The sequence below is a fragment of the Danio rerio genome, chromosome 25, assembly GCF_052040795.2.
Source record: "Danio rerio strain M-AB ecotype USA chromosome 25, GRCz13ab, whole genome shotgun sequence".
Classification (NCBI taxonomy): Eukaryota; Metazoa; Chordata; class Actinopteri; order Cypriniformes; family Danionidae; genus Danio; species Danio rerio.
The window spans coordinates 23,930,258-23,956,608 of record NC_141045.1 but is presented as its reverse complement, the minus strand read 5'-3'; the positions used below and the strand labels follow the sequence as shown (position 1 = coordinate 23,956,608).

Here is a 26,351-nt window from a genome sequence, read left to right as displayed (position 1 = left end):
AAAAAAAAAAAAAAACTGGACGAAATTAGACTTTTCTCATAATTTAAGTAATGTTCTTAGAATTCTAGCTTTCTTCCACCTTGAGAGATTTCATCTTGCAGGCTGCAACTGGGTGTCATAAATGTAAAATTGTAAACCAAAAAATAAAAAAATAAAAAATAAAAAAATCTGAATTGCAAGAATTTATTTATTTTTTTTTTTTTACCAGAAATAAACTCTAGATGTGGACTTTTTGTGCAATGAAAATTTTGTTTACTTAAAAAAAAAAAAGCTAGATTTAAAAAGCAAAAAACTAAATTGAGAATGGGAGTCCACATGAACGTCCAAATTAAATTAAAGTCCACATTATGAGATCAAAATTGCAAGAAAACGAAAAATGACAATTGTAAAATGTAAACTCCCAATTCGATTACACTTTATTTTGATGGTCCGTTAGTTGAATATAAGGTACATTGCAACTAATTCTCAATAGATTATAAGTAGACTGTTTGGTTGGAGTTAGGTTTAGTGTATGTTGACATGCATTTGCAAAGTTTCTTATTGTCAGTTAAATTTCAGTATCAACAGATATTAAGCAGGCAGTCTACTAATACTCAAATGGACCATCAAAATAAAGTGTTACCCACAATTCTAGAGGAAGTAGTTAGGATATAAAGCGGGATATAAACAGACTTTTTGCAAGATGAAAAAATTAATTCTATAAACGAATAAAAGCAAATAATAACAATAACAACAATAATAATTCAAAAACAAATGCAAGTTTTTATATATTTTTTAATACTATTCTGTAATTTTGTTTTCAGAATTTAAAGATTGTCAACATTTTGACTACTACTGCAATATTTAAAAATATTAGATATATTTAATAAATAATAAAAAATATTAATTGTAGGAGTCAGAATAGCAAAATCTAAATTAAAAATTTTTTGTGAGATGAAACTTCTGATAGCAAAAATAAATAAATAAATGCATTTCACAGAAAGAAAAAAAAATAATAAAATTGCAAGATGCAAGCTCAGATTTCTAAGAGTAAAAAGTTTATTATAAATGCAGATTTGCAAGTAATAAATCTAAATTTGTGAGTTGATAATTGAATTGTTGGTATGATATAAAAATTAAGTTTAGCAAGATAAAAAAATGACTTATCTTTTTTATAGTGTTTTTTATACCATCCTTAATAAGCACAAGATTATTTTAGACATGGTAAAAAAAGTAGATGTATGAAAATAAAGGCACGTTTATAAATTTAGCAATTATGAAAAGTTAAACAGCTGACAATATTGTCTCTAAAATATGAATTACTTAATAGTAACATCTGGCTTAATGTTTAAATATGATCTGTTTGTAGTCAACTGTAAAATAAAATCAATAAATTAATACATGCATGCATATATACATTTATGTATTTTGTTTTCGGCTTAGTTCTTTTATCATGGGTCACCACAGTGGAATGAACCACCAACTTATCCAGCATATCCAGCCTATATACATCCCATACACTCTTGCATTTACACACACGCACTATGGCCAGTTTAGCCTACCCAATTCACCTATAGTGGATGTCTTTGGACTGTGGGGGAAAGTGGAGCACCCGGAGGAAACCCTGCCAACACGAGGAGAACATGCAAACTCCACATATAAATGTCTCAAACCAGTCGGGGCTCAAACCAGCGACTTTCTTGCTGTGAGGCGATTGTGCTACCTATTGTGCCACCATGATGCCCACATACATACATGGATGGATGGAGGCAAAAAAGACTAGCTCTGCTCTAAAATTTTCTGAAATACTGTATATATTAGATTTTTTTTTATGGAAACAGCTTCTTTGTTTAGCAGACCATTATTTGACGTTATTAAAAGGGTTGATGTGTTAAAATAACAGCGCTTCACAATCAGAATACCACAATAGCACAGTTCACCATATGGAGAGTGTAAGCAGTATGAGACACACACATCTGAAACGCTCAGCGAATGTTATTATACATGAACACAAACACACCACTCTTATAATTCCTCCTTGTTTTATATGCAAAAAGAATCAGCAGGTGTCAAACCAACAAAAGACAGATGAATTAATATTACATATGAGCCATCTGCTGCCTGACATCCTGCAAAAGAGCCTGCAGATGTGTGTGTGTCCTGCTCTAAAAAATGTGTGTCTGTCTGTCAGTCTGTGTAACTGTCGATCTTTTAGTGTGTGTCTGACTCTCTGTGTCAGTGTTTGTGCATTTGTCAGTGTCCGTCTGTCTGTCTGTCTGTCTGTCTGTCTGTCTGTCTGTCTGTCTGTCTGTCTGTCTGACTGTTTGTGTTTGTCTGTTGGTCTGTGTGACTGTCTGTCTGTCAGTGTCTGTTTGTCTGTTTCTGTCTGATTGTTTGTCTGTTTCTGTCTGATTGTCTGTCTGTCTGTGTGTGTGTGTGTATGTCAGTATGTATGTGTCACAGTAAGACAAACAGACAGACAGACACAGACATTGATAGACACACACAGACAGACATGAACAGATGCCGTCACACAGACAGACAGACAGAAATACACACAGACAGAAAAACACAGACACAGTGCATCTGGCAAGTATTTATATCGCTTCACTTTTTCCACGTTTTTATGTTACAGCTCTATTCCAAAATGGATTCAATTCGTTTATTTCCACAAAATTTTACACACAATAGCCCATAATGACAATGTGAAAAAAGATTTTTTTAAAAATTGTTGCAAATTTATTAAAAATAAAACACCTGAAAAATCACATGCACATAAGTATACACAGCCTTGTCGTGGAGCTCAGGTACATTCTGTTTCCACTGATGATTCCTGAGATGTTTCTGCGGCTTAATCGGAGTTCACCTGAGGTAAATTCATTTGATTGGACATGATTTGAAAAGGCATACACATGTCTATATAAAGTCCCAGGGATGACAGTGCATGCCAAAGCACAAACCAAGCATGAGGACAAAGGAATTGTCTGTAGACCTCTGAAACAGGATTGTCTTGAGGCACAAGGCTGGGGAAGGTTACAGAAAAATTTCTGCTGCTCTGAAAGTTCCAACGAGCACAGTGGCCTCCATCATCTGTAAGTGGAAGATGTTTGTAACCACCAGGACTAGATCTGTCCAGCCATCTAAGCTGAGTGATCGGGGGAGAAGGGCCTTAGTCAGGGAGGTGATCAATAACCCAAAGTTTACTCTGTTTGAGCTTCAGCATTCTTCTGTGGAGAGAGGAGAACCTTACAGAAGGACAACCATCTGTGCAGCAATCCACCAATCAGGCCTGTATGGTAGAGTGGTCAGAGAGAAGCCACTACCCGCCTGTAATTTGCTAAAAGTCATCTGAAGGACTCTCAGACCATAAGAAACACAATTCTCTGGTCTGATGAGATTAAAATCGAACTCTTTGGAGTGAATGTCAGGCATTATGTTCAGAAAAAACCAGGCACCGCTCATCACCAGGCTAACACCATTCCTACCGTGAACCACATTGGTGGCAGCATCATGCTGTGGGGATGTTTTTCAGCAGCAGGTAATGGAAGACAAGCTAGGATAGAGGAAAAGATGAATGCAGCAAGTTACAGAGACATCCTGAATGAAAACCTGCTTCACAGTGCCCTTGACTTCAAACTGAGGCACCGGTTCATCTTCCAGCAGTGACCCAAAGCACACCTCCAAAATATCAATGGAGTGGCTTCACAACAACTTGGTGAATGTCCTTGAGTGGCCCAGAAAATGCCCAGACCTAAATCCTATTGAACATCTCTGTAGAGATCTGAAAATGGCTGTACATCATCACTTCCCTTCCAACCTGATAGAGCTTGAGAGGCACTGCAAAGAGGAATGGGCAAACATTCCCAAAGACAGGTGTGCCAAGCTTGTGGCATCATATTCAAAAAGACTTGAGGCTGTAATTGCTGCCAAAGGTGCATCAACAAAGTATTGAGCAAAGGCTGCAAATACTTCTGTACATGTGATTTTTCAGCTTTTAGATTTTTTATAAATTTGCAACAATTTCAAAAAATGTTTTTTCCACATTATCATTATGGGCTATTATGTGTGGAATATTGAGGAAAGAAATAAATGTAATCAATTTTGGAATAAGGCTGTAACATAAAAAAGTGGAAAAAGTGAAGCGCTATGAATACTTTCCGGATGCACTGTACACACAGGCACCGAGAGACAGACATACAAACAGACAGACAGACAGAGATATACAGACACACAGAGACACACACACACAGAAAGCCTGAATTTGTTCTTCACTCAGCTTTATGAAAGAAGATGAGCTAGTTTCACCTTTTAGAATTTTGACACAATGTGTTTCCTGACGTGTGTGATTGAGCAGTAGCAGGTCGAGTTATTGCACATCAGGGCCCAATTTATCCTGACAAATTTAATCATCGCTGCTGCGCTCGCCTGCTGTGTGCAAGACAACATGATGAATCAATTATTCTAAAAACAAGGCCAGCCGACCGTCCGTCTCTGCATACAGTCATGAATCACCCAGGAGAAATCAAACCCTGATCAATGCAGCTCGGAGACTTGACTCAGATGAGCAAACATCATTTCACTCTGCTTTCTGCTCTTAAATGCATTCAAAACAGAGGAAATTAATCTGGTGCTCTAAAGACTCTAATAGTACTGAGAAGATAGAGTCTGCAGCCATAGATATATACACTTGATATCGCATTGGTATCCTGAGCATGCATCAACACCCCCACCATATTTGTACTGTGCTCTCAGCACAAATGCTATTTAACCACACTAGTCAAGAAAGATGCTGGACTTTAGCGCTGTGTACAGGTGTAGTGATGAGCAAACAAAGAAAACAAAGCATAAATGCAGAACATTTATGCGTAAGATTTTTATTTTTTACGTTTTTATATGTTACGAACGTTTGTGCTCAAGAAGTAACATTATTGATGATAATACAGTCACTTACTGCACTAACCATATGGGCAAAGTAGCAACAACTTGCACTAAAGTCTAGGCTTATGCTAGTTTTGTTGAATAAAATCAGCAAACAATGTAAATGAAACATGACAAGAGACACTGAAATGCCAGAAACTTGTATTATTGACGGCTAAGTGGAGTACGGCCATAGATATTTACATTAGATGTCGCCTACTCTTTTGATGTCTATTGGAAGGAATGCGTCAATCGAGCCGCTATTTTAGTACAGGGTAGCGCTCCTTTGAAATGAATGTGGGCGCAAGCTGTAGTGGAGGACTGATATATTTATACATATATCTGTGATGTTGAGTTTTCCCAGTGGTCAGTATGCATTTTTTATTATTTTTTTTATCATGAAAATTATAAGTTTACATCACTTTCATAGGTGACCGCATGGCAGTGGCAGTTTTAGTTTAAATGGCAAACGCCACAATGTCTATACTGTTCACCTTAAGTTATTGAATATTATAGATGTTATACCATTTAGATCATAAAGGTGGATATGCACATTAAGACGTAGAGATATCGATGGTTCACACAAATCGTTTATAACGGAGATTCGGTTACAAACAAATCACTCCCTCTGCTGATAGAAATAGAAGTGCAAGCGGGACAGGGGGTGTGTTTCAGGACATGGATTAGATTTAACAAGGAGGGAGGGTAATACATTTCTATGCACACAAACTCATGCTCTTTATCGGTAATGCCAATACAATCCATTATCCATCAATGTAAAAAAGTGATGTAAAATTGTTATATTCCTAATTTAAATAAAATATATGCATACTGACCACTGGGAAAACTCCTGATCACATATATATGTATAAATGTTTACATATCTATGGCTCTGGATGGCCAGTCCTCCACTACACCTTGGTCCCACATTCATTTCAAAGGAGCGCTACCCTGTACTTAAATAGTGGCTCTATTAACACATTCCTTCCAATAGACAATATAATGTATTATCAGTTTTTTAAATAAGCAAATAATTAGTTTACAGGCAACGCAGTGGCGCAGTAGGTAGTGCTGTCGCCTCACAGCAAGAAGATTGCTGGTTCGAACCTTGGCCCAGTTGGTGTTTCCAGTGGAGTTTGCATGTTCTCCCTGCGTTCGCGTGGCTTTCCTCCAGGTGCTCCGGTTTCCCCCAGGTGCTCCGGTTTCCCCCACAGTTCAAAAACATGTGGTACAGGTGAATTGGGTAAGCTAAATTGTCCGTAGTGTATGAGTGTGTGTGTGTGTGTGCGTGTGTGTGGATGTTTCCCAGAGATGGGTTGCAGCTGGAAGGGCATCCGCTGCGTAAAAACTTGCTGGATAAGTTAGGGGTTCATTCCGCTGTGGCGACCCCAGATTAATAAAGGGACTAAGCAGACAAGAAAATGAATGAATGAATACTTAGTTTACTATAGTTTTAGTTATTCTAGTACAAGTTTAATTTTTTTAATATACATTTTATTCTGTTTTTTTCTGAATATTATTAATATTATTATATTTCTAAGTATAAATTTTATCGGTATCAGTTCCACAGTGGAAATCACCATAGTACAACCATTAGTTTCAACAGGTATAGATCAACAATAAGAAAACCACTATAGAATGTTCTGTTTCCATAAACTTGCTTAAAAAAATGTGTCTGGACAATTTAAACGCAAAGCGTTATTAGAACGAAATCTAAAAGCTGTGAGTTTAAAGTGAATTAAATGAATGAGAAAAAACAGAAGCACAGACCTTCCTCAGCATCCCTTATCCTCTGAGCAGAGAGACCGTCCTGACCTGAGCTCTGCAGCAGGAGCCCACAAAAGGCCTTCATCACGGGGTGAGACTGACTCACCTCAATCTTCAGGTAATGGGAGTAGCAGCGGTATCCTAAACAGAGGACAGCAGAGGTCACACTAAGCAGCATCCACATACAGTTGAAATCAGAATTATTATCCCCTTAGAATTTTCTTTCTTTTTTCAAATATTTACAGAATGAGGTTTAACAGAGCAAGGAATTGTTCACATTACTTCCTATAATATATTTTCTTCTGGAGAAAGTCTTATTTGTTTTATTTTGGCTAGAATAAAAGCAGTAAAAAAAAACATTTTAAGGTCAATATTATTAAATAACATTAGTATTATTTTTTTCAATTGTCTACAAAACAAACCACTGCTATAAAATGACTTGCCTAATTACCCTAACTTGCCTAATTATCCTAACTTGCCTAATTAACCTAGTTAAGCCTTTAAATTGCATTTTAATACTAGTATCTTTAAAATATCTAGTAAAAAAGTATGTACTGTCATCACGGCAAAGATAAAAGAAAAATATACAGGGTGGCTAGTAAATCAGGAGGGATAATAATTCTGACTTCAACTAAATTTGGCTGTTTTCTGATGCTTAATTTACCTAGTCATTTCTTAAATAGACAACTGAATTGGAAGTTCTGTTCTTTCGCATTGCTAAAAAAGGTCAATGCACAAGAGGGGTTTTATACAGATATTGAATCATAATATTAAAAATAGGTGAAATATGAAACACGATTCTGTACTATTATCTCTATTGGGCCATCTTGGATAATATAATAAACTGCATAAATGAATAAATTAAAACATTTTAAAATATTGAAGCGATTACAGATTTTCACTTTTTTGATTGCTTTTTGTTTTTCTGAATGCCATATAGTATCAAAATAATTTTCCATTTGTTTCATACGGAAAAACATAAATTTGTGAAAATGAAACTTGTTTACTATGTAAACAAAACTCCGCTTGTCTTTGCTGTTCTCTAAAATACCCCAAAAAATGGTCAATATTTTGAAAAAAATAAACTGACAAAAATTTAGCCAGGGCGACATGGTGGGGCAGTGGGTAGCGCTGGCACCTCACACCAAGAAGTTTGCTGGTTCAAGCCCCAGCTGGGTCAGTTGGCATTTCTGTGTGGAGTTTGCATGTTCTCGCCGTGTTAGTGTGAGTTTCCTCTGGGTGCTCCAGATTTCTCCCACAGTCCAAAGACATATGCTATAGGTGAATTGAATAAGCTAAATTGGCCGTAGTAGGAGTGAATGCAAGAGTTTATGGGTGTTTCCCAGTGCTGGGTTGCAGCTGGAAGGGGATATGCTGGATAAGTTGGTGGTTCATTCTGCTGTGGCGACCCCTGATTAATACAGAGACTAAGCCAAAAAAAATAAAAGGGGGGAATACCAAATACAGCAAAGTTTCAGGGCAGCAGTTACAAAACGAAAACATAGAATAATTAATATCCAATTTCAATTTAAACAGAATTTTACCTTTTTGGCTGGGTAAATTCTATGTATTAATTTTTATTTATATTATATTTACCTTGTTTGTGTTTAAGTATTGATTATGTATTACCCAAACCTTTTTCCAGATAATGATCTGTTATTTAGTTTCAATATAAAGCAACAAGACAATACACAATGTTTCATTGAAATAAATCATACAAAAATCTGAATTATTTGAAACATTTGATGGCTTTTTATTCTCTTTTCTTCATCTACGTTAAGCTACTTTGACTTTGCTTGTAAACACAAAAGCCACTTTCAGAAATAAATTGGTCACACTTTACAATAAGGTTCATTAGTTAATGCATTTACTAACACGAACAAACAATGAACAATACATTTACTACTGTATTTATTCATGTTAGTAAATGTTAGTTAATAAAAATACAGTTGTTCATTGTTAGTTCATGTTAACTCATGGTGCATTAACTAATGTTAACAAGCATGGACTTAAATGTTAATAATGCATTAGTAAATGTTTAATTATGATTAATAACTGCTGTACAAGTGTTGTTCATGTTAGCAAATGCATTAACTAATGAACCTTATTGTAAAGTGTTACCAATAAATAGATTTATGATACTTCTTTACTTATTTTGTGCATGTAAATGTTACACAAAGTGCACTATGTAAATATAAATATGCATTAGCATGTATTTTTATGTATTACTTGAAATAAGAGCTCTGTTATGTCAATTAGGCAATGGTACGTAGAGTGCGCTTGTTAGATGTACCTGGATCAAACGCCTCAACGTTACGGTTCAGAAGGCTTATATCCAAACGTCCTAGGTGGACAATGTTGAAAAGAGCCGTGATGACGACCCTCCAAATGCCCAGAACCACACCAATCATCACATTAACCAGGAAGAGGATGTAGCTGAGCAGAAACAGACTCCCTCTGTGGAGAAAAGCACATCAATCCCATCATGCTTTACTGTTTAGTGATGCATTAGTATATAAACAATATAATATATCAATCACAGATTTTAAATAAGGCAAGGCAAGTTTATTTTTTATAGCACATTTCATACACAGCGGCTATTCAAAGTGCTTTACATAAACAGGAATAAAAGAGACATTAGAAGAGAATTTTTCCATTATGCAAAACACCAGTGTATCATATTTTCTCACTTTACTCTGGGACTTCCTCATTCTGGTGATCACCAAGCCCACCCTCCCCCAATTCTAGTGATTAATTTCAACATGGCAGTGCTTTGCATACAACAAGAATGACACACTTAACACAATAAACATCAACACTTAATTTTTAACATTAACATTTAAAATTGATAAATAAATTATTTATATATCAATATATAGCAATTGTCACCTGTTGTTCAGATCTCTGGTTCCCCCATCTTTCCTGATGAACAGAAACCTGGAGGCCACGTGCTGAATCAGCGCAGCCAGAACCAGAGTCAACCAGAAGGGCCTTCAGCAGAGAAAACATGCAACAGAGAGATGCAGCTTTAGAGGTACTAATACAACCGTTGGCCTTTATGAAGATAGGAGAAGACTATCATTAGCAGAATAGCAGAATAGTTTTTCATTTTAATTCTGCTTATTTCTGTTTCAGACCTGCAATGATTTTATGGTACGGCTTAGGTGCCACACAAGAACACAAGATAATCTGCATTCACTTAACCCAATTTAACAAACTTTGACGTTCCCAATACATTAGATCTAGTGCAGGGGTGCCCAAACATTTTTGTATGAAGGGCCAAAAACTAAATGTCACTGAGAGCCGTGGGCCGAAGATAAATTTACCAAACTATTTTACAGTAAAGCTGCCATTAGTAGTTTCCTGATTTACTTTATATATTTAAAAAATAAATACAAAACCATCACTTTGAATCGTATGAACTAATGCAGTATAACTTTTTAAATGAAAACTTATTGCTATAAAAACAATAACAATCATGTTTAAAGTGACAATTAAAAAGTGACAATCATTAAATTATCCCCATCATTTTCCCGCTCTTCTCCGATAGGATGGTGGGCCAACTCAAAGGTTACCAGGGGCCAACTTTTGCTTGTGGGCCCTAGTTTGGGCATTTCTGATCTAGAGTATGCCTCATAAAGCATTAGTTTACACAAAAATGAAAGGCCTGGCAACTGATTTGTCCTAGTAGACTCATGTAAATAAACAATTAAAATGGTGTCAATTAAAGTCTGGTTTCTCTCAAGGTTTTTTTTCTTCTCTCTCCTATTGGTGAAGTTTTTTTTTTTTTCGCCACTGGCTTGCACGGTTCAGGATCTGTAGAGCTACACTTCGATGGATTTGCTCTTCAGTGCTTGGACTCTCATTAATGACTTTAAGCCAGACTGAACTGAGCTAAACTAAACTGAACTTAAACACTAAAAACTGAACTACCCTGCTCCAGCTACTATGACCATTTATGTGAAGCTGCTTTGACACAATTTACATTGTAAAAGCGCTATACAAATAAAGCTGAATTGAATTGAATGTACGCAGAATTCTAAAAGCTCTATACTCTATAACATTATACAGTAACACTATGTCAACAACAACAACCCGTGACCCAACAAGATTCCAGCGACAAACAACTTCATAAAGCACGATGCGACAGGACATTACCAGACATTTAGTTAAATACCAGCCACTGCACTGCTGACAAAATGGTAAAGATTATAATCTAATTAATACATATCAACATTATAAAAAGTCTACTGAGAGACTTAGGTTAATGGTTTGCATAGTTGTGACTTTCATTTACAAACCATTACTTTACTTTCAACAGGGTTCATACTCATTTTTACAACAAAAATTCTTTTCCAAGACATTTCCAGAACTCTCAAGTATATTTTCATGACGTAATGTTTTATGTAATGTCTACATATACATGCTAAATAATAAGAAACACAATGACGTTCAAATTTATTAGAGCATATCATAGAACAAGCAGCAATCTATTTTGTTTAAAGGTTTTTATATTGATTTTAAAAATGCTTACACAGCACTAACAATGTAAGAGCAAGTTTTTGGCCAAGGACAGAAAAGAAGTAAAGAAAACTACCGGTAACCTATTTTCAAGTTAGGGCTGCACAATATATCGTTTTAGAATCGATATCGCAATGTATGCATCCGCAATAGTCACATCGCAGGATATGCAATGAAGGGATTATAGTTTAATATCATAATGGAGTAAATGTTTATCATCTGCATGCATTTTTAACAGCCTGATCTCATAAGATAATGTAACTATTTTACAATTTGTCAGTTTTCTGGCTAATTCGTATGAATTCTTATAAGCTCAGTCGTAGGAAAATTTAGAATTTTTAACAGGAGGCGTGACACCCAACCCTGCCCCTAAACCCAACTGTCATTGAGAAAGGAGCAAATTGTAGTAAATTGTATGAATTTGATCATATGAATTCATACGAATGAGCCACTAAATCAAAAAGATACAAATTGCCGTGAGATTGCGTTGTTTTTAAAGAGATCTTCACTTGTGTCAAACATTTATGAGTTTTCTTTTTAAATGAACACAAAAAGAATATAATTTTATTGATTCATTTTGGCTCAAGACTTCCGGTCTCTTTCACTTCCATTTATTTTTAGATGTTAAAAACAGATCGTTTTGCTGCTTAATATTGCAAACTGAGATTTTCTTATATTATTCTACTGTATAGTCATGCAAACACTTGTTTGTAGAGCGAGTAGTCTGACCGTTTTCTGTCATTTATTATTCCTAGTCATTTCTTTAATAAGAAACTGAATCGGAAGTTCTAAAACAATCACAAAAACGAGCATTGCACTTCCGCATTGAAGAACAAGGTCAATAGTATTGAAAATTCTGAAGATGAACTACAAGTGTGAGTAAATAGTGAGTGCATTTTAATCTTTGAGTGAACTGTCCCTTTATGGCTTGTGACTGTGTGAACATTTCAATATTTCAGAGTTTAAAACATCCGGCCACAAGAAATCTTTTGCAACTTTAATAAAGATTAAGTAATATACAATTAAGACTATGTAGCACATGAATAGTGAATACCTGAAATCTATAATTCACTTTTATCTTTATTATATTTTTTTTATCTATGCTTGTCATTTATTTGTTATTTATTATTTTGAGATTCACTCCTCAACAAAATCCCCCATTTAACTCTAAATAAATACAATGAAATCATCTAGTGAAATTGTATTCACATCGCAATATCACAGAATTACAAAACATCATAATGTCAGATCTTTCCCTTTTGCCCTAATTCAAATATACAGATATTTGTTAAATTAATTTCCATGACTTTTCCAAAACTTTGTGGGTTTTTCAGTTTTTCCAACACTTGTAAAATGCCATGTCAAAATTCCATGACTTTTCCAGGTTTTCCATGACCGTATGAACCCTAATCGTAGCCAAAGTGATGTGAATGACATTATAAAGTACACTGTTCCCTTTGAAGATTTACCTGACGTGTCCTCGGGAGTTTGTTTTCCATGTCAAACTTGTAAAGTCTGAACTTACAAGAAGAGGAGGCAAGGCTGAACTTTGTGTATGCTACTTAATATTGAGGAAAAAGCCCTTATCAGAGAAGCGAATGTCAGCAGCCACGCCTCCGTTTTCAGATGTCTCTGTTTTTCCCCATCCAGACAGAGAAGCAGTATTTTAAAATTAAAAAAAGCTCTGTTTTCAGCACTTGAAATTTCCCGCGTAGTGTCGATGAAAGGCATAACCGTATCAAAACTTATGCGTTTTAAAAACGAAAACTTATTGGTATAAACGGCGTCTAAGTCAGTTTGTGAAGCTGAAGAGAAAGCCACAAGATGGCTATCAATAAAGAGAGTTGATCCATGGGTAATGGCTACTGGAATGCAAGTTGGGGTCTGATCTACCTCACCTGGGTCACCTAGGCGAGGGTGTCCGATGTTGAAAGACCCGAAACATACAATGACTCCAGGATACATTATTGACGAAGCGTCTTAGTGCTTCTAGATCAGGGGTGTCCAAACTCGGTCCTGGAGGGCCAGTATCCTGCTGAGTTTAGCTCCAACTTGCTTCAACACACCTGCCAGGAAGTTTCTAGTATATTTAGTAAGAGCTTGATTAGCTGGTTCAGGTGCGTTTGATTAGGGTTGGAACTAAACTCTCCAGGACAACGGCCCTCCAGGACCGAGTTTGGACAGCCCTGATCTAGATGATGTATCTTGGACACGCTGGACTTTTTCTGGTCAGAGTGAAATATACGCAACTAAGATTATTCAACAAACTCTGCTCTTTACTTTATCATCGTCTCCTGCTTTTTCTCTTCTCTGGCTTTCTCAGTTAACTCCTATAGGAGATTGTTAATTCAGCTGAATACTGGTTAACAGTTTTGGACATTGGGTGACTCTGCTAGCTTGTTGTTTGCATACCCAGAGAAACGTTTTCTGACATGATCTGGTATCCTCGTGATCTTATTTATCTGGCATGGAGAACGTGATCTGATAATACAAAGGGTGAGCAATTTATGGAGAAATTTCCACTTTGGGTGAATTAATCATTTAAGCTGAAACACAGACCCTTTCCACACAGACACCCAATATAACAGCTTGTAAATATAGCCATAATAAATAGGGTCTAAGAGGTACTTGTCTATCCGCTGGCCTTTATGATGATAAGAAAAGACTGATGGGAAGGCTTTAGAGGAGATGGGTGGATCAGAGGGTCACGACGGTGAGGGCAGAGGGGATGCGGATCATTCAAGACCAACATCTTAAAAAAGATGATTAAAGTCACTCACCACAAGTTGCCAATGATGTGGAAGAGCATGAGGTTTGTGCCCCATAGGATAGGGATGATGATGAGGAAGACGGCGAACAGAATGCAGATGAAGAACACCAGAGTTTGAATCGCCATGCCTGAACACAAACACACACACAGATAAGTAAGCAAGACACTGAAGACACATACGGAAGAATAGTTCAAATAATTGTGAAACTGTTTGACATTTATTTTAATACAAAAATTGACCCGTATGTTCTGACTTATTTTTATTTTAATGTCTGCTTACATTACAAATAGTAACTGAACTAAAAATAAATGATTACTTTGTTAAATAAAAAATAAATGTAAGCCAATTTACATAACTAAAAACAAATATCATAAATGTATTTGTTTATTAAAAAAAGCACTTTTCATTCTTAATAAACGTTCTGCGTATATTTATCAGTGACTTAAAAAATATTGTTAAGATCAAAATTGTGAAAAAAAGTCTATCATATACACCATAATAATGGAACTACAAAATTTTTTTTGTGAATAAAGAAAAACAGAAAGCAAAATGTAATGATTAAAAATTCAGGAATAATATTTAGAAATGGAATAATGTTTAGATTATTATTAATATTTCATATTATCTGTTTACACCCCATACTGTATATCTTTTAAATAACTACTTTCTATAGGATGCTGTACAGTAAGTACACACGCACGCACGCACACACGCACGGACGCACACACACACACAAGATTTAAATTCATATTATAAATAGGAAGCTATACAATATTATATTTGTGCACATACATTAAATTAGTCAGTACTGAAGCCAAATCTGGAGTTTATCTAACAAAATATCTTACAATAACGGTCCAAAATCAAGTACAGATAAATTAATATATTATAGAAAAATATTCAAATTAAATACAAATGTAAAAAAGGAAACATCTAAACAAGCAAAAAAGAAAATAATAAAAAAAAATTTAGTTAAAACTTGGTAAGTTGTACTTTTTTTTTTGCAAAATTTTGCTTGAATTTAATTGCATTATCTTTCCATTTCTAAATATATTTGGTGACTAAAATATTATTTTAATAAATATATCTGTTTAACAAATATGTTTCGTTTAAATGCACCAAATAACATTGCCTTTATTCACTGAGAAATGTAGAAAAATATTTATTTTCAAAATGGGGTGTGCTGAGCATATGATATGATACTACATTAAAATATGCATGTATTTTATTTAAAAGCAATTTAAATTTAAATTTAAAAACACAATACTCCCCAAATTTACTCATAAAAAAAGTTTTTATGTACTTGAGTACTTAAAACAAAACAATAAAGAAAACTAAGATCAATTTTGTTTGTTAAAATACAAAAATATTGAGTATCCAAACTGCATGTAAAAACAAACCAAAAAAAAAAAAACTGCGGCTGAATGTTTCAGATTACCCTTCAAATCTATTTACACTAGAGCACAGAGAGCAGGAACTAAGTGGCATCTTGAACAGAAAGAGAAGATGTCTCGCATGACTTTCAGAGTAGACGTGGTCTCACCCAGGCAGAGAAAAGCAGCCTGGTAGCTGGTGAAGCCCATCCAGCAGACGAGCGCTGGCCGGGACGGTCGGATACTCCTGTGGCAGTTAAACACATTCAGGCTGTCTCCTCTGTACAGGCCCTTCAGGTTCGACCTGAGTCAGCACAAAAACAACTTATATTATACAGCTATTATTTGAAAAAAAACATTAATGTATTTATTTATTTATTTAAAAGCACAACATTTACATTCTTAATAAATGTCCTGCGTATATTTATCAATGCCTAAATCATAATTTTTAAAGTTCAAAATTTCTCTATGTTGAATTTTCTGTTCATGTATACATTAATAACTAAACTGCAAAATATAAAATGCCATGTCATAAAGCGTAAATCAAATCAGACTGGTTTCTTAAACATGACAATGAGTTCACTGTAAAAGGCCTCCACAGTCACCAGACCCCAATCCAATAGAGCACATTTGAATTGTGGTTGAACAGTTTCGCATCATCGATGTGCAGCCAACAAATCTGCAGCAACTGCGTGATGCTATCATGTCAATATAAACCAAAATCTCTAAGAAATATGTCCAGTAGCTTGTTGAATCTATGCCACGAAGGATTAAGGCAGTTCTAAAGCAAAAGGGGTCCAACTCGGTACTAGTAAGATGTACCTAATAAAGTGGCCAGTGAGTGTACATTAAATGCTGTTCAGTCTATTAACAGCATCTGCACAAACTGTAATAATACTGTAATGATGGCATATCTTTTTATTAAGAGGGACTGCGATGGAGCTGCATGACAAAATGCTAATAAAACTCTATTTGAAAAGTGATTATTATTTTTAATCTGGCGTTCCTGACTGTAATCACCTCAGTCTCATTAGCCTGGTAAACGTATTTTCCTGTTTCACCTGCAGGTCTTATTCGTAATAGGAGCAGACAGTTATGATTAATTGTGTAATAATGTGTAATACACTTGTGTCTGAATGCTGTGCTACTGTGAGAGAAATGATGACCAATGAAAAGAAGGAAATGTGTTAATAAAATGATTTTTGTATTTTAACTCACAATAAATAAAAACCAAAATAAGGTTAAATCACTTATTTAAAATGAGCAGATAGAACACAATTGTCAAGGCTTTTTTGAGACGATTGTTTTATGTTCATTCATTCATTCATTCATTCATTCATTCATTCATTCATTCATTCATTCATTCATTCATTCATTCATTCATTCATTCATTCATTCATTTATTCATTCATTCATTCATTCATTTATTCATTCATTTATTTTCTTTATACTTATTTTCTATACTTATCCAGCATATGTTTTATGCAGCAAATGTTCTTTCAGTTGCAACCCATCTCTGGGAAACATCCATACACAATCATGGACTATGGACAATTTAGCCTTCCCAATTCACCTGTAATGCATGTTTTTGAACTTTTGGGAGAAACCGCAGTACCCGGAGGAAACCCACGCGAACACAGGGAGAACATGCAAACTCAACACAGTGCCAACTGACCCAGCCAAGGCTCGAGCCAGCGAACTTCTTGCTGTGAGGCAAAAATGCTACCCACTGCACCACCATGCAGCCATTTTTATGTTCAATTCGTTTAAATTTGTAAAAACAATATGTAACTTAATTTTTTTTATGTTGTCCCAACACAAATTGACCCAGCATTTTTTTTCACAGTGTATACTAATTATACAAATATGTTAATTAAAGCGAGTAAACCAATTGCCTTAAAAGCAGTTAGTTGACCTCACAAAAATAAACACATTGTAACTTGGAACTGTTAGGTTGGCTCAATTTTTATAATTATGCTAGTTGTACTCACTTTTTTAAAGTCAACTAATGCTTTTTTATAGTCTCAGACAATTGCAACATGATTTTTTTCAAATAATTGCTGTAATTATCACAACATTACATATTAGGTGCTTCATTAAGTCTATAAAATGTACAAGTATAGCCGTCACACTGGAGTCTGGAGGAGCAGATTCATTTGACTGTATGTCATTTTGCTAGACACAAAAAAGCTGAAAAATATATATATATATAAATATAAATAATTTATATAATTAAATATTTAAATTTAAATATATTTAATATATATAAATATAAATAATTATATTTGTAAAATAAAGATGTATTGGAAAAAAGTGACTAGTTTACGTTCGTTTAAAAAAAGTGAGCACAATTTGCATAACTATAAAAATAAAGTCAACTTAACAGTTCGAAGTTACAATGGGTTTACTTAAATTATTTTTGTAAAGTCAATTTGTTGCTTTTAACGCAATTCCAATAAATTAAAGAAAACTAAATAAATAAAAAACATAACAAAAATAAAAAATATATGATTTTTTTAAATATTAAAATAAAATAATCAATTAATTAATTTACAAACATTTAATAGTAAAGAAAAGGAAGAGTTAATGCAATCAGACACTAGCTAGATATGTTTCCATCTATTTGTATGCGCATTTCGGAATTTTGAAAAAAAAAATGTAATGAAAATGCAAAGATGTGTGTATACATTTTGAAAATCAAAGATTTAATATTTCACAAATTGAGTAATTTTATTGAGAAGCTTTTATTCTTTACCGTTTTTTTTATTTTATTCTTCTCGGTCTAAAATGGTGTGCGTATGTTTATTATACATTAATGAAACTAACTAAAAATGAGAAATATTTATTAGAATATTACACTAAAGGAAACAATTTATACATTTAAATTAAAAGACCTTTTTAATAACTCTACTAAAGCTTTTGTTTGAAATTATGAAATAATTAATAAATATAAATTAAAAAGACTTCAATTATATTTCTACTTTAGCTTTATTAATTATCGTTTATAATTTTGAACAAAAGCTAAAGTAGTAAGATAATAAAGTCTTTTTAATTTATATTTATTAATTTTTTTATAATTTGGAACAAATTCCAAATTTCGGCTTTGCTGAACTGCATTGTGGATCCATCAGCGCCGCTTCAGAGGCGTTGCTCGCTGCAGAAGTTGGGACTAGCTCAACTTTTCAAGCACGGAAGGAAGCGTCAGCCAATCAGATCGCTGTATGCAAATACACCAGCTAGACAGTGGCCTATTGCTGACTGAATTTCATTGGCTGACACTGCTATGATGATCGCTTCAACCCCAACTTCAGACACGCCTTTAGTCAAGAGTTGACTCTGAAGCCCCGTGTGAATGGGGCGTTACAACTGGGATTGACAAAAAGACTTTTGTCAGGTAATGTACTTGTATTAATTCTACAGATTTAATTTTAGTTATGTATCATCATTTGCAATATTTAACATGTAAATGCAACTGTGCATGTGACAAGTGTAGTTTCAGCAGGTTTGTACCAGTAATTACAGTCTAACCTGTGCAGGACCATGGACCTCATGAGCATGAGCAGATTGACCAGGCAGGACAGGGTCACCGCTGACACATAGCAAACTGAAATAAACACAAAATCACATGAGCCGGAAAAAGGTCAATGTCAGATACACAAACATTCACTCACAATCTCAGCACTTTTTCCCGATGACTGATTGTAAGACAAGTTCGGCTATAGTTCAGTAGTCGCCCTTGCTGACTCCATTATTCATCTGCTGATTTAAAGCTGAGTGAAAGACGTTGTATGTGATTAAAACACTGAAGCATGCAATCACCGGTCCAGATCAATGCTAGCCTTACTTCTGTGTATTTGCATTTACATGGGTGCATTGCATATATTAGCTTGTCAAAGTTCAACAGTAAACCTGTTCTAGCCAACAGCAATGATTCAAATGACTACATAATTGTGGTTTTCTTATATCTACTAAATTAATTAAAGAAATAATTTACCCAAAAATGAAAGGCCCAATGACAATACACAGCGCCTGAAAATAGTGCCCAGAAACAAACCCTACAATTGCACCACCAATTAGAATATGTGTAATATCATTGCACCTGCTGAAGCTATGGTACAACAGCAAAGTTACCTGGACCCTGTTTTTCCAAAGCAATCCTCTAGGATTTTGGATAACGGATTGGATCAAATCTTGAAAATTTATTTTTCAAAAGAAAAAACTGATTACAAAAGTGGATTAGATCACGTAGATACTAGATCTTGGTTTTGATCCGGATCAAACCTTTAGCTTCGGTTTTTCAGACCTTTTTTTGTAGGATTTAGATCACCTTGATCCAAAAAAATCTGTATTAAACTGATCCCATCAGAAGGGTGGATTCAGTGTGGATTTCATGCCCAAAATGTAATGAAAACTTTAAAAATGTATCAAATAATACTATAGGTATTATGGATCATGCTGTATCTTACAAGATATCCTATTTATTCATAAGGTTTTAATTGTATTTGTTCATCCGTCAGGCTACAGTGACTAGGTAGGCTTTAACGTATTCAGCCTTTCTGTATAGGCCTACAGCAAAGTAATAAGAGTTTGGCTTCATAAAATAATCCCCCAAACAGCTGTCAAAATTGAACAAAAACAATACATTTAATTCTGTCACTAATTGATATACATATATTCATCAAAAAGGAAAATATTTTTGTTTTTAGAATATTTATTATTGATGCATGCAAAGATTACAGAATAACCAAAAAAGGCAAATAATTGATTTTGAATTGAATCACTGATTTTTTAAATGTAAAACAATGTTTCTGTTGTAGGCTTCAGATGAGCAGACTGCTGGAAGAGGATGGGGTGGGGTTTTTCTTGTGTTTATTATTTTTTTTAAATGTGTGTGTTTTCATTTTGAATAAAGATTAAGTTATATTGACCCCACACTGGCTATTTTACTTGTTGCTCTTTACATATCTATAGGTCTACATTGTGATTTTCTGTCTTGTTTAAGCAGTGGTTATCTAGATTAAGTGATTCTGAAAAGTTCCTATCTGGATCAGATTGATCCAATCCCATGTTGCTTTGAAAAACTGGCTCAAAAACTAAGCTGGATTACGTGATCACGGATCGCAAAACAAGGATTACTAAATCTGGATACATTTTTATCCGGATAAAACCTTTTGAAAAACCGGCCCTGATTATTACGCTGGAAGAGCAACTTTTCCTTTGCAGTCGGTCTTAGTACACATTGTAACTAAAGAAGAATTAAGCTTTTAATAGATAAATGATCAAACCTCTTTTTTTATATTTGCTAATTATGCTAATGGTCTAATCCGTTTTAATAACTTATGCTAAGCTAAGCTAAAAGTGAAGTAAAAAAACTATAAAGCTTAACTCTTTTACTTCTGGGGAGTTGTAAAATTTGCCTATTTTTTATAGTGGTGTGTTCCTTAAAAAGAGTATGAGAGGTATTTAAACTTAGAAACAGGGATACAGTTTGGACTAAAGCATAAAAAGTAGTAAAAAGACAACCAACTTACTTTCCACACACCACAAATAGTACACAACGATTCTGACCACCTCCTGACGGTCATTTGAAAGGATGATATTAAAACCAGCCAACAGGAAGGCAATGTTTTCATCAACTCCTCTGCGGACGATGTGCAGTGTGGGCAGCACTCCAGAGATCAGTAAAAGTGCCATCTAATTGATTCAAAGATACATACCAAATTTGTTATTAAATAGATCTGAATACCTCAAAATGGGCTTGTTTCTTGAAAGATTTACCTGATAAAGAGCTATGAATGCCACAACCACGGAGATCGCTAGTTTCAAAGGGAACCTAAAAACTGATGAAAAAGAACAAACGAAGAACAACGAATCAATACTTCCTGTACGCTACTGTTCATAAATCTAGAGATGGTAAGTAAGGATTATGATCAGCAAAACTGGATTTATTTGATCAGCAAGGCACAAAAAAACTGTAACGTTGTACACATGCACTTTAAAAAATATATCAGTTAATTAACAGGTTGATTCACAGGTGTTTTTTTTTCTTTTGAATTATGGGACCTTGATCTCAGCTCTGTCAACTTTTGATGCTGAAAATTCACCTCTACAGTGACTTTTATTGACATTTTAGTTTTGTCCCGTAATATACAGTACAACACCAATCCAGACAATATATCACTTTAAACTGTTAAAAACGTAATAAATGTCACTTTTTAAGGTTAAACATTGTTGGAAGAAAGATTAAGATCCCATAATGAAATTCAAAAGCATAAATAAACAGGGAAAATAAAAACACAAATCTCAGAATATGGAAAACTGCAAATTTACAGATATTTTTTTTACAGTGAAACAATAACATATGCAATAAGAATCAAAATTTACAGCTTGAAATTGACTTTTTTATTAATATTATGATTTAACTACACAATGGCAGTTTTATATCAAATGAATAAACACTAATGAGTAAACAAATGAATAGGCTACAACATAAAGAATATAACATCTTTAAAAAAATCATGACATCACAGATGGGGCTGCATATGGAAGAAAATCCAATTCTTTATTTTTGACTACATCTTATCTTATCTTATCTTATCTTATCTTATCTTATCTTATCTTATCTTATCTTATCTTATCTTATCTTATCTTATCTTATCTATATATTGTGGCATCAGTTTTAGGTCTGATATTGTTTATAATTTACATTAATGATATGTGTAAAGATATCAGATTTGTTTAAGCTTATTTTATTTACAGATGATACAATAATTTTTGTTCTAGGGATAATTAACCCTAACCCTAGAAACAAGACAAACAAATCCAAATGTCTGAGTGTGTAAACATTGATCATTTATTTAGCAAGAGCTTTTCTTGTCTTTTGACTTTTAAGTTTTACTCAAACAACAGAAAACATGATTTGGAACCCCAAAATAATAAACAAAATAAAATCAGGAAATATTACAACAAATTCGTAAAGTACTTAAAAGTATCCCAATCTTATGAACAATTTATTATTGATTTTTTTATTAATAGTCTTGTCAGAAACATTCAAAATGCAATATTTACCATCCTCAGGTGTGTAGATGTAAGACTTCACAGCATCTCTGAGCCTATCAAACAGTTTGGGTTTTGATGTGCTGGAACTGCGACGACAACAAGAAATAAACATTCATATTCTTTCGAATGTTTAAAAGTCAAAGTTTAACATTCTGATTTTGTTCATAACTACTTTTTTTTTAAAGAAAATAAAATGCACACACATCTATGATTTACAACACATTTACAAAATGTACTTTTTTAGGTATTGTATATAATAAAATTATGTAGAGTAATTTGACGCAGACATCAAAATGAGACATGCTCTATTTAACCGATACCAAATACACATTTTGTAGATGCTTTTAAAAAGAAAAACTCCTTAATCACCAAAAATATACTAAATAAATTAAATTCATAAATGTATTTAACAATAATGAAAACATTCAATTTAAAGGGTACCTATTTTACCCCTTTTGCAAGACGTAAGATAATCCTTTGTTGTCTCCAGAATGTGTCTGTAAAGTTTCAGCTCAAAGCACCCATCAGATTATTTATTATACAATGTAGAATCTGCCCATTTTAGTGTCTGAGTATTGTATAGCTGTTTTTGTAGCCTGTGGCTTCAAATCAAAAAGAGCTGCTTCTCCCCACCCACTGTTCTGACATGCTTGTCTGCTTCTCCTGCTTTACATTAGATAAACATCCGTCAGTGATAGAGACAAACAAGGATGAAGCTAAAATACAGCCCATTAACCGAAAATACCAAGTTTATTCCATGTTTTTGTGGTGTAGTTTATTCAAGCCATTCTTAAATGATGAGCCACACACAAATGTTGTTTGCAGTACACACACAAAAACACACATGTGCGTTTATGGACATCATGTGGCTGTAGTGATTATAGCAGTTAAGAATTACATAGCGATTTTACTGTCCTTATTACAAACATGCTCTGTTTTAAAAACGTTTTAAACTTATGAAATGAACTATTGAGGTGCAGCTGATCACAGAGAGTTGTAACATATGCTTTCATCACAGTTTCTTTGCAAAAAATGTTCTGTGAACATGTATTATGGAGAGATGGCACCTGTCAATCAATTTGGTAGCTGGGAGAAAATCACACTCCTACATCTTGTTGCAATAGGCCTCAAAATCACTGGGATTTGGGTCCTATTTTAATGTCAGGAAATAAAAAAAAAAACTGGGTTTTCTTTTTGGGTTTCTATCACTCACAGCACAGTTCTTTCTAATTACAGCATCATAGTTGCCCTTTAAATAAATATTATTGTAAATATTTTAATATTTTTCAATTATGTTAAAAAAAAGAATAGTTAAATTGTGAGTAGTGGAGTCAAATACACAGTATTTTTTGCCAATTTAAGTGGAAAAAACATTAAACAATTAGGTTGTCGCAAAAAACATAATAATAATAATAATAATAATAATAATAATAAAATAATAAATAATAAAAATACTGCAACTTTGAAAATCGAGAACTCTGTAAAAAATAAAAGGAGAGCTAAGCACTTTCTGTTGTCGATTTAAGGAAGCTCTGAAGTTTTTAAAAACTTTAAGTACTCTTCACATTGATTAAATGCAGATTTTCAAAGCTTCTTGAAATCACCGTGTATATACATAAAACTAAGGGATATTTCCCTTTATTAAATGCCTTACCTAAATAGACAACATAATTCTGACAGAAAGGAGTCTCTACAAGACAATTTCAAATGACATTCCATTATATTATTGCATGTAAACAATCATGATCTGAAAGGGATAAGCTCATGATTCACACTCTAAAGCTCCACTATCTATGGCTCTTTGCATAAATGAAATTACATTAGGCTCATCTTGTTATCAGTCAATGGAAATGAGGAAGGAAGTGGACAATATCCTGTCTGCCAGTCGTACAGTGTACCGCTTGATGTAATAGGAAACAAATATTTTTTTTGTTATCTTCACAGTAAGCTTATTCCATTACCAAAAGATTTATTTTCATGCAGTCTGCTGATTAACTGGTCCTTTTCTTTAATAAGCTATAAAGTAGAGCATCAAAAGGTAAATGTTCTCTGAGGATAAGTTAAATCTTCAAAAGGTCAAACTAAATTTTACATTTATTGCATTATACATTTTTTTAAATATATAAATATTTAATTATTTTAAGTATTTATTATTTAAGTCTTTAAGTGTTAATTAACTATGCATTTAAATATTTAAGTATTCAATATGTAAGTATTTGATATTTGAGTATTAATTAAGTATATATTATAATTAAGTAAGTGTCTATGTATTGACTTGGGTGTTTAAACATTTCAGTAAGTATTTAAGTACTCATTATTTAAGTATTTATTTAAGGAATTAAAGTATTTATATATTTACCTAAGTATTTAAATATTTGAATAATAATTTATTACTTAAGCATTTCAATATTTTATGTACTATGTATTATTTAAGTATTTAAGTAATTAAGTATTTCCAGTGATGGGTTGCAGCTGGAAGGGCATCAGCTGCGTAAAACATATGCTGGATATGCTGGCGGTTCATTCCGCTGTGGCGACCCCAGATTAATAAAGGGACTAAGCTGAAAAGAAAATGAATGAATGAATGAATGAAGTAATTAAGCATTTAAGTAATTAAGTATTTTAGCAAGTAATTTAGCAAATATTTAAATATTCAAATAATTTTCTATTTAGGTATTTAATATTTAGGTATTTGATATTTGGGTATTAATTATTTAAGTATTTATTTAATTAAGCAAGAATGTACTTAAGTATTTAACTATTTAAATATTTGGGTAAGTATTTATTTTTAAGTATTTATTGCAGTAATTAAGTATTTCATTAAGAATGTATTAAGTATTTAAGCCATTAATTAATAAAGTAATTAAATATTTAAGTATTTAAGCAAGTATTTTAGCAAGTATTTAAATATTTATCCAAGTATAAGTATTATTCAATTAGGTATTTATTTATTTACTTATTGGCTGACCCCGGAAAATGTTAGTCAACAGAAAAGGTCTTTTGTTATTGTTTGCAGCATATTTATTTATTTGTTCATTGTTTTCATTTAATTTTTAAAAAAGAAAAAAAAACTATTTTTAAGTTACTTTATAGTTTTTTATAGTGTTGGCAAGTTCATAAACCATGATGTATGTAAATGGTGTTCTATTTTTTCTTAATTAAAAATAATAACTATAAATAGAATAATAATTAAATAATAATAATATATAATAACTTTTAGCATTAATATATTGTTACCATGAATATTTTGTCTTTATACTCCACCTTATCTTTTAAAAACATACTTAAATATAATTGCTAAAACATTTATAAAAAATTTAAATAAATGATATTTGATATAATAACCTATATAAAATATTTCTGCCATTATAGGACCTTTGAGTTAATAAATAAAGGCTTCACCTGATTTTGGTGGGCTTTTTCTTTTTGAGAATCTTCTTCACATAATCTCGGTAATAACTGCTACTGAGGTCCTGCAAAAAAAGATAAATGAATCATTGTGTGTGCTAAAGCCAATGTTTAAAGTAAAATGTTTATTATTTCATCCAAACGCATTCCTCATAGCGATTAAAGCTGAATAACACTGGCATTGTGCGTTTTCTGTGGGAAAACAACACAGTGTTTGTGTAATATCCTCTGTGAGTCAAACATAACCCAATCTCATTGAGCCGCTTACAATGATTAGACCTCTGGAATGCAGGTGCTGAATTTACCAGCTCCCCCTCTTGTCTTTCCATGTTGCTTAAGTCCCTTCAGTATGAATTAACACAGTGGTGCTTAACTGGCGGTCATGACCTAAAAATGGGTCACAGGCCTGTTCCAAAAGGGTCAGCACTAAAACAATAATGCTAAAATTCATTCATTGTATTTATGTGGCTTAGAAAACTTTTTCAAAAAAGTTTTTAAAAAGTTTATTAATATTAGCATTAACTACTGATGTCAAGTGGTGGAACAAAGTAAAAAG

General features: G+C 33.4%; 1 protein-coding gene across 5 annotated transcripts in view; it reads right to left on the bottom strand.

The window, feature by feature from the left end:
• Window positions 1-26,351, bottom strand: part of stra6 (signaling receptor and transporter of retinol STRA6) — a 63,239-nt gene that overhangs the window by 2,950 nt on the left and 33,938 nt on the right. For all 5 annotated transcript variants that reach the window (XM_087311132.1, XM_087311133.2, XM_087311131.2 and 2 more), the window contains 10 exon segments: window positions 25,790-25,860; window positions 22,397-22,473; window positions 21,107-21,168; window positions 20,860-21,022; window positions 18,857-18,932; window positions 15,499-15,632; window positions 13,965-14,082; window positions 9,553-9,654; window positions 8,957-9,120; window positions 6,667-6,804 (listed from right to left, as the gene is read on the bottom strand). In XM_087311132.1, coding sequence (XP_087167258.1) covers window positions 6,667-6,804; window positions 8,957-9,120; window positions 9,553-9,654; window positions 13,965-14,082; window positions 15,499-15,632; window positions 18,857-18,932; window positions 20,860-21,022; window positions 21,107-21,168; window positions 22,397-22,473; window positions 25,790-25,860 — 1,105 coding nt within the window.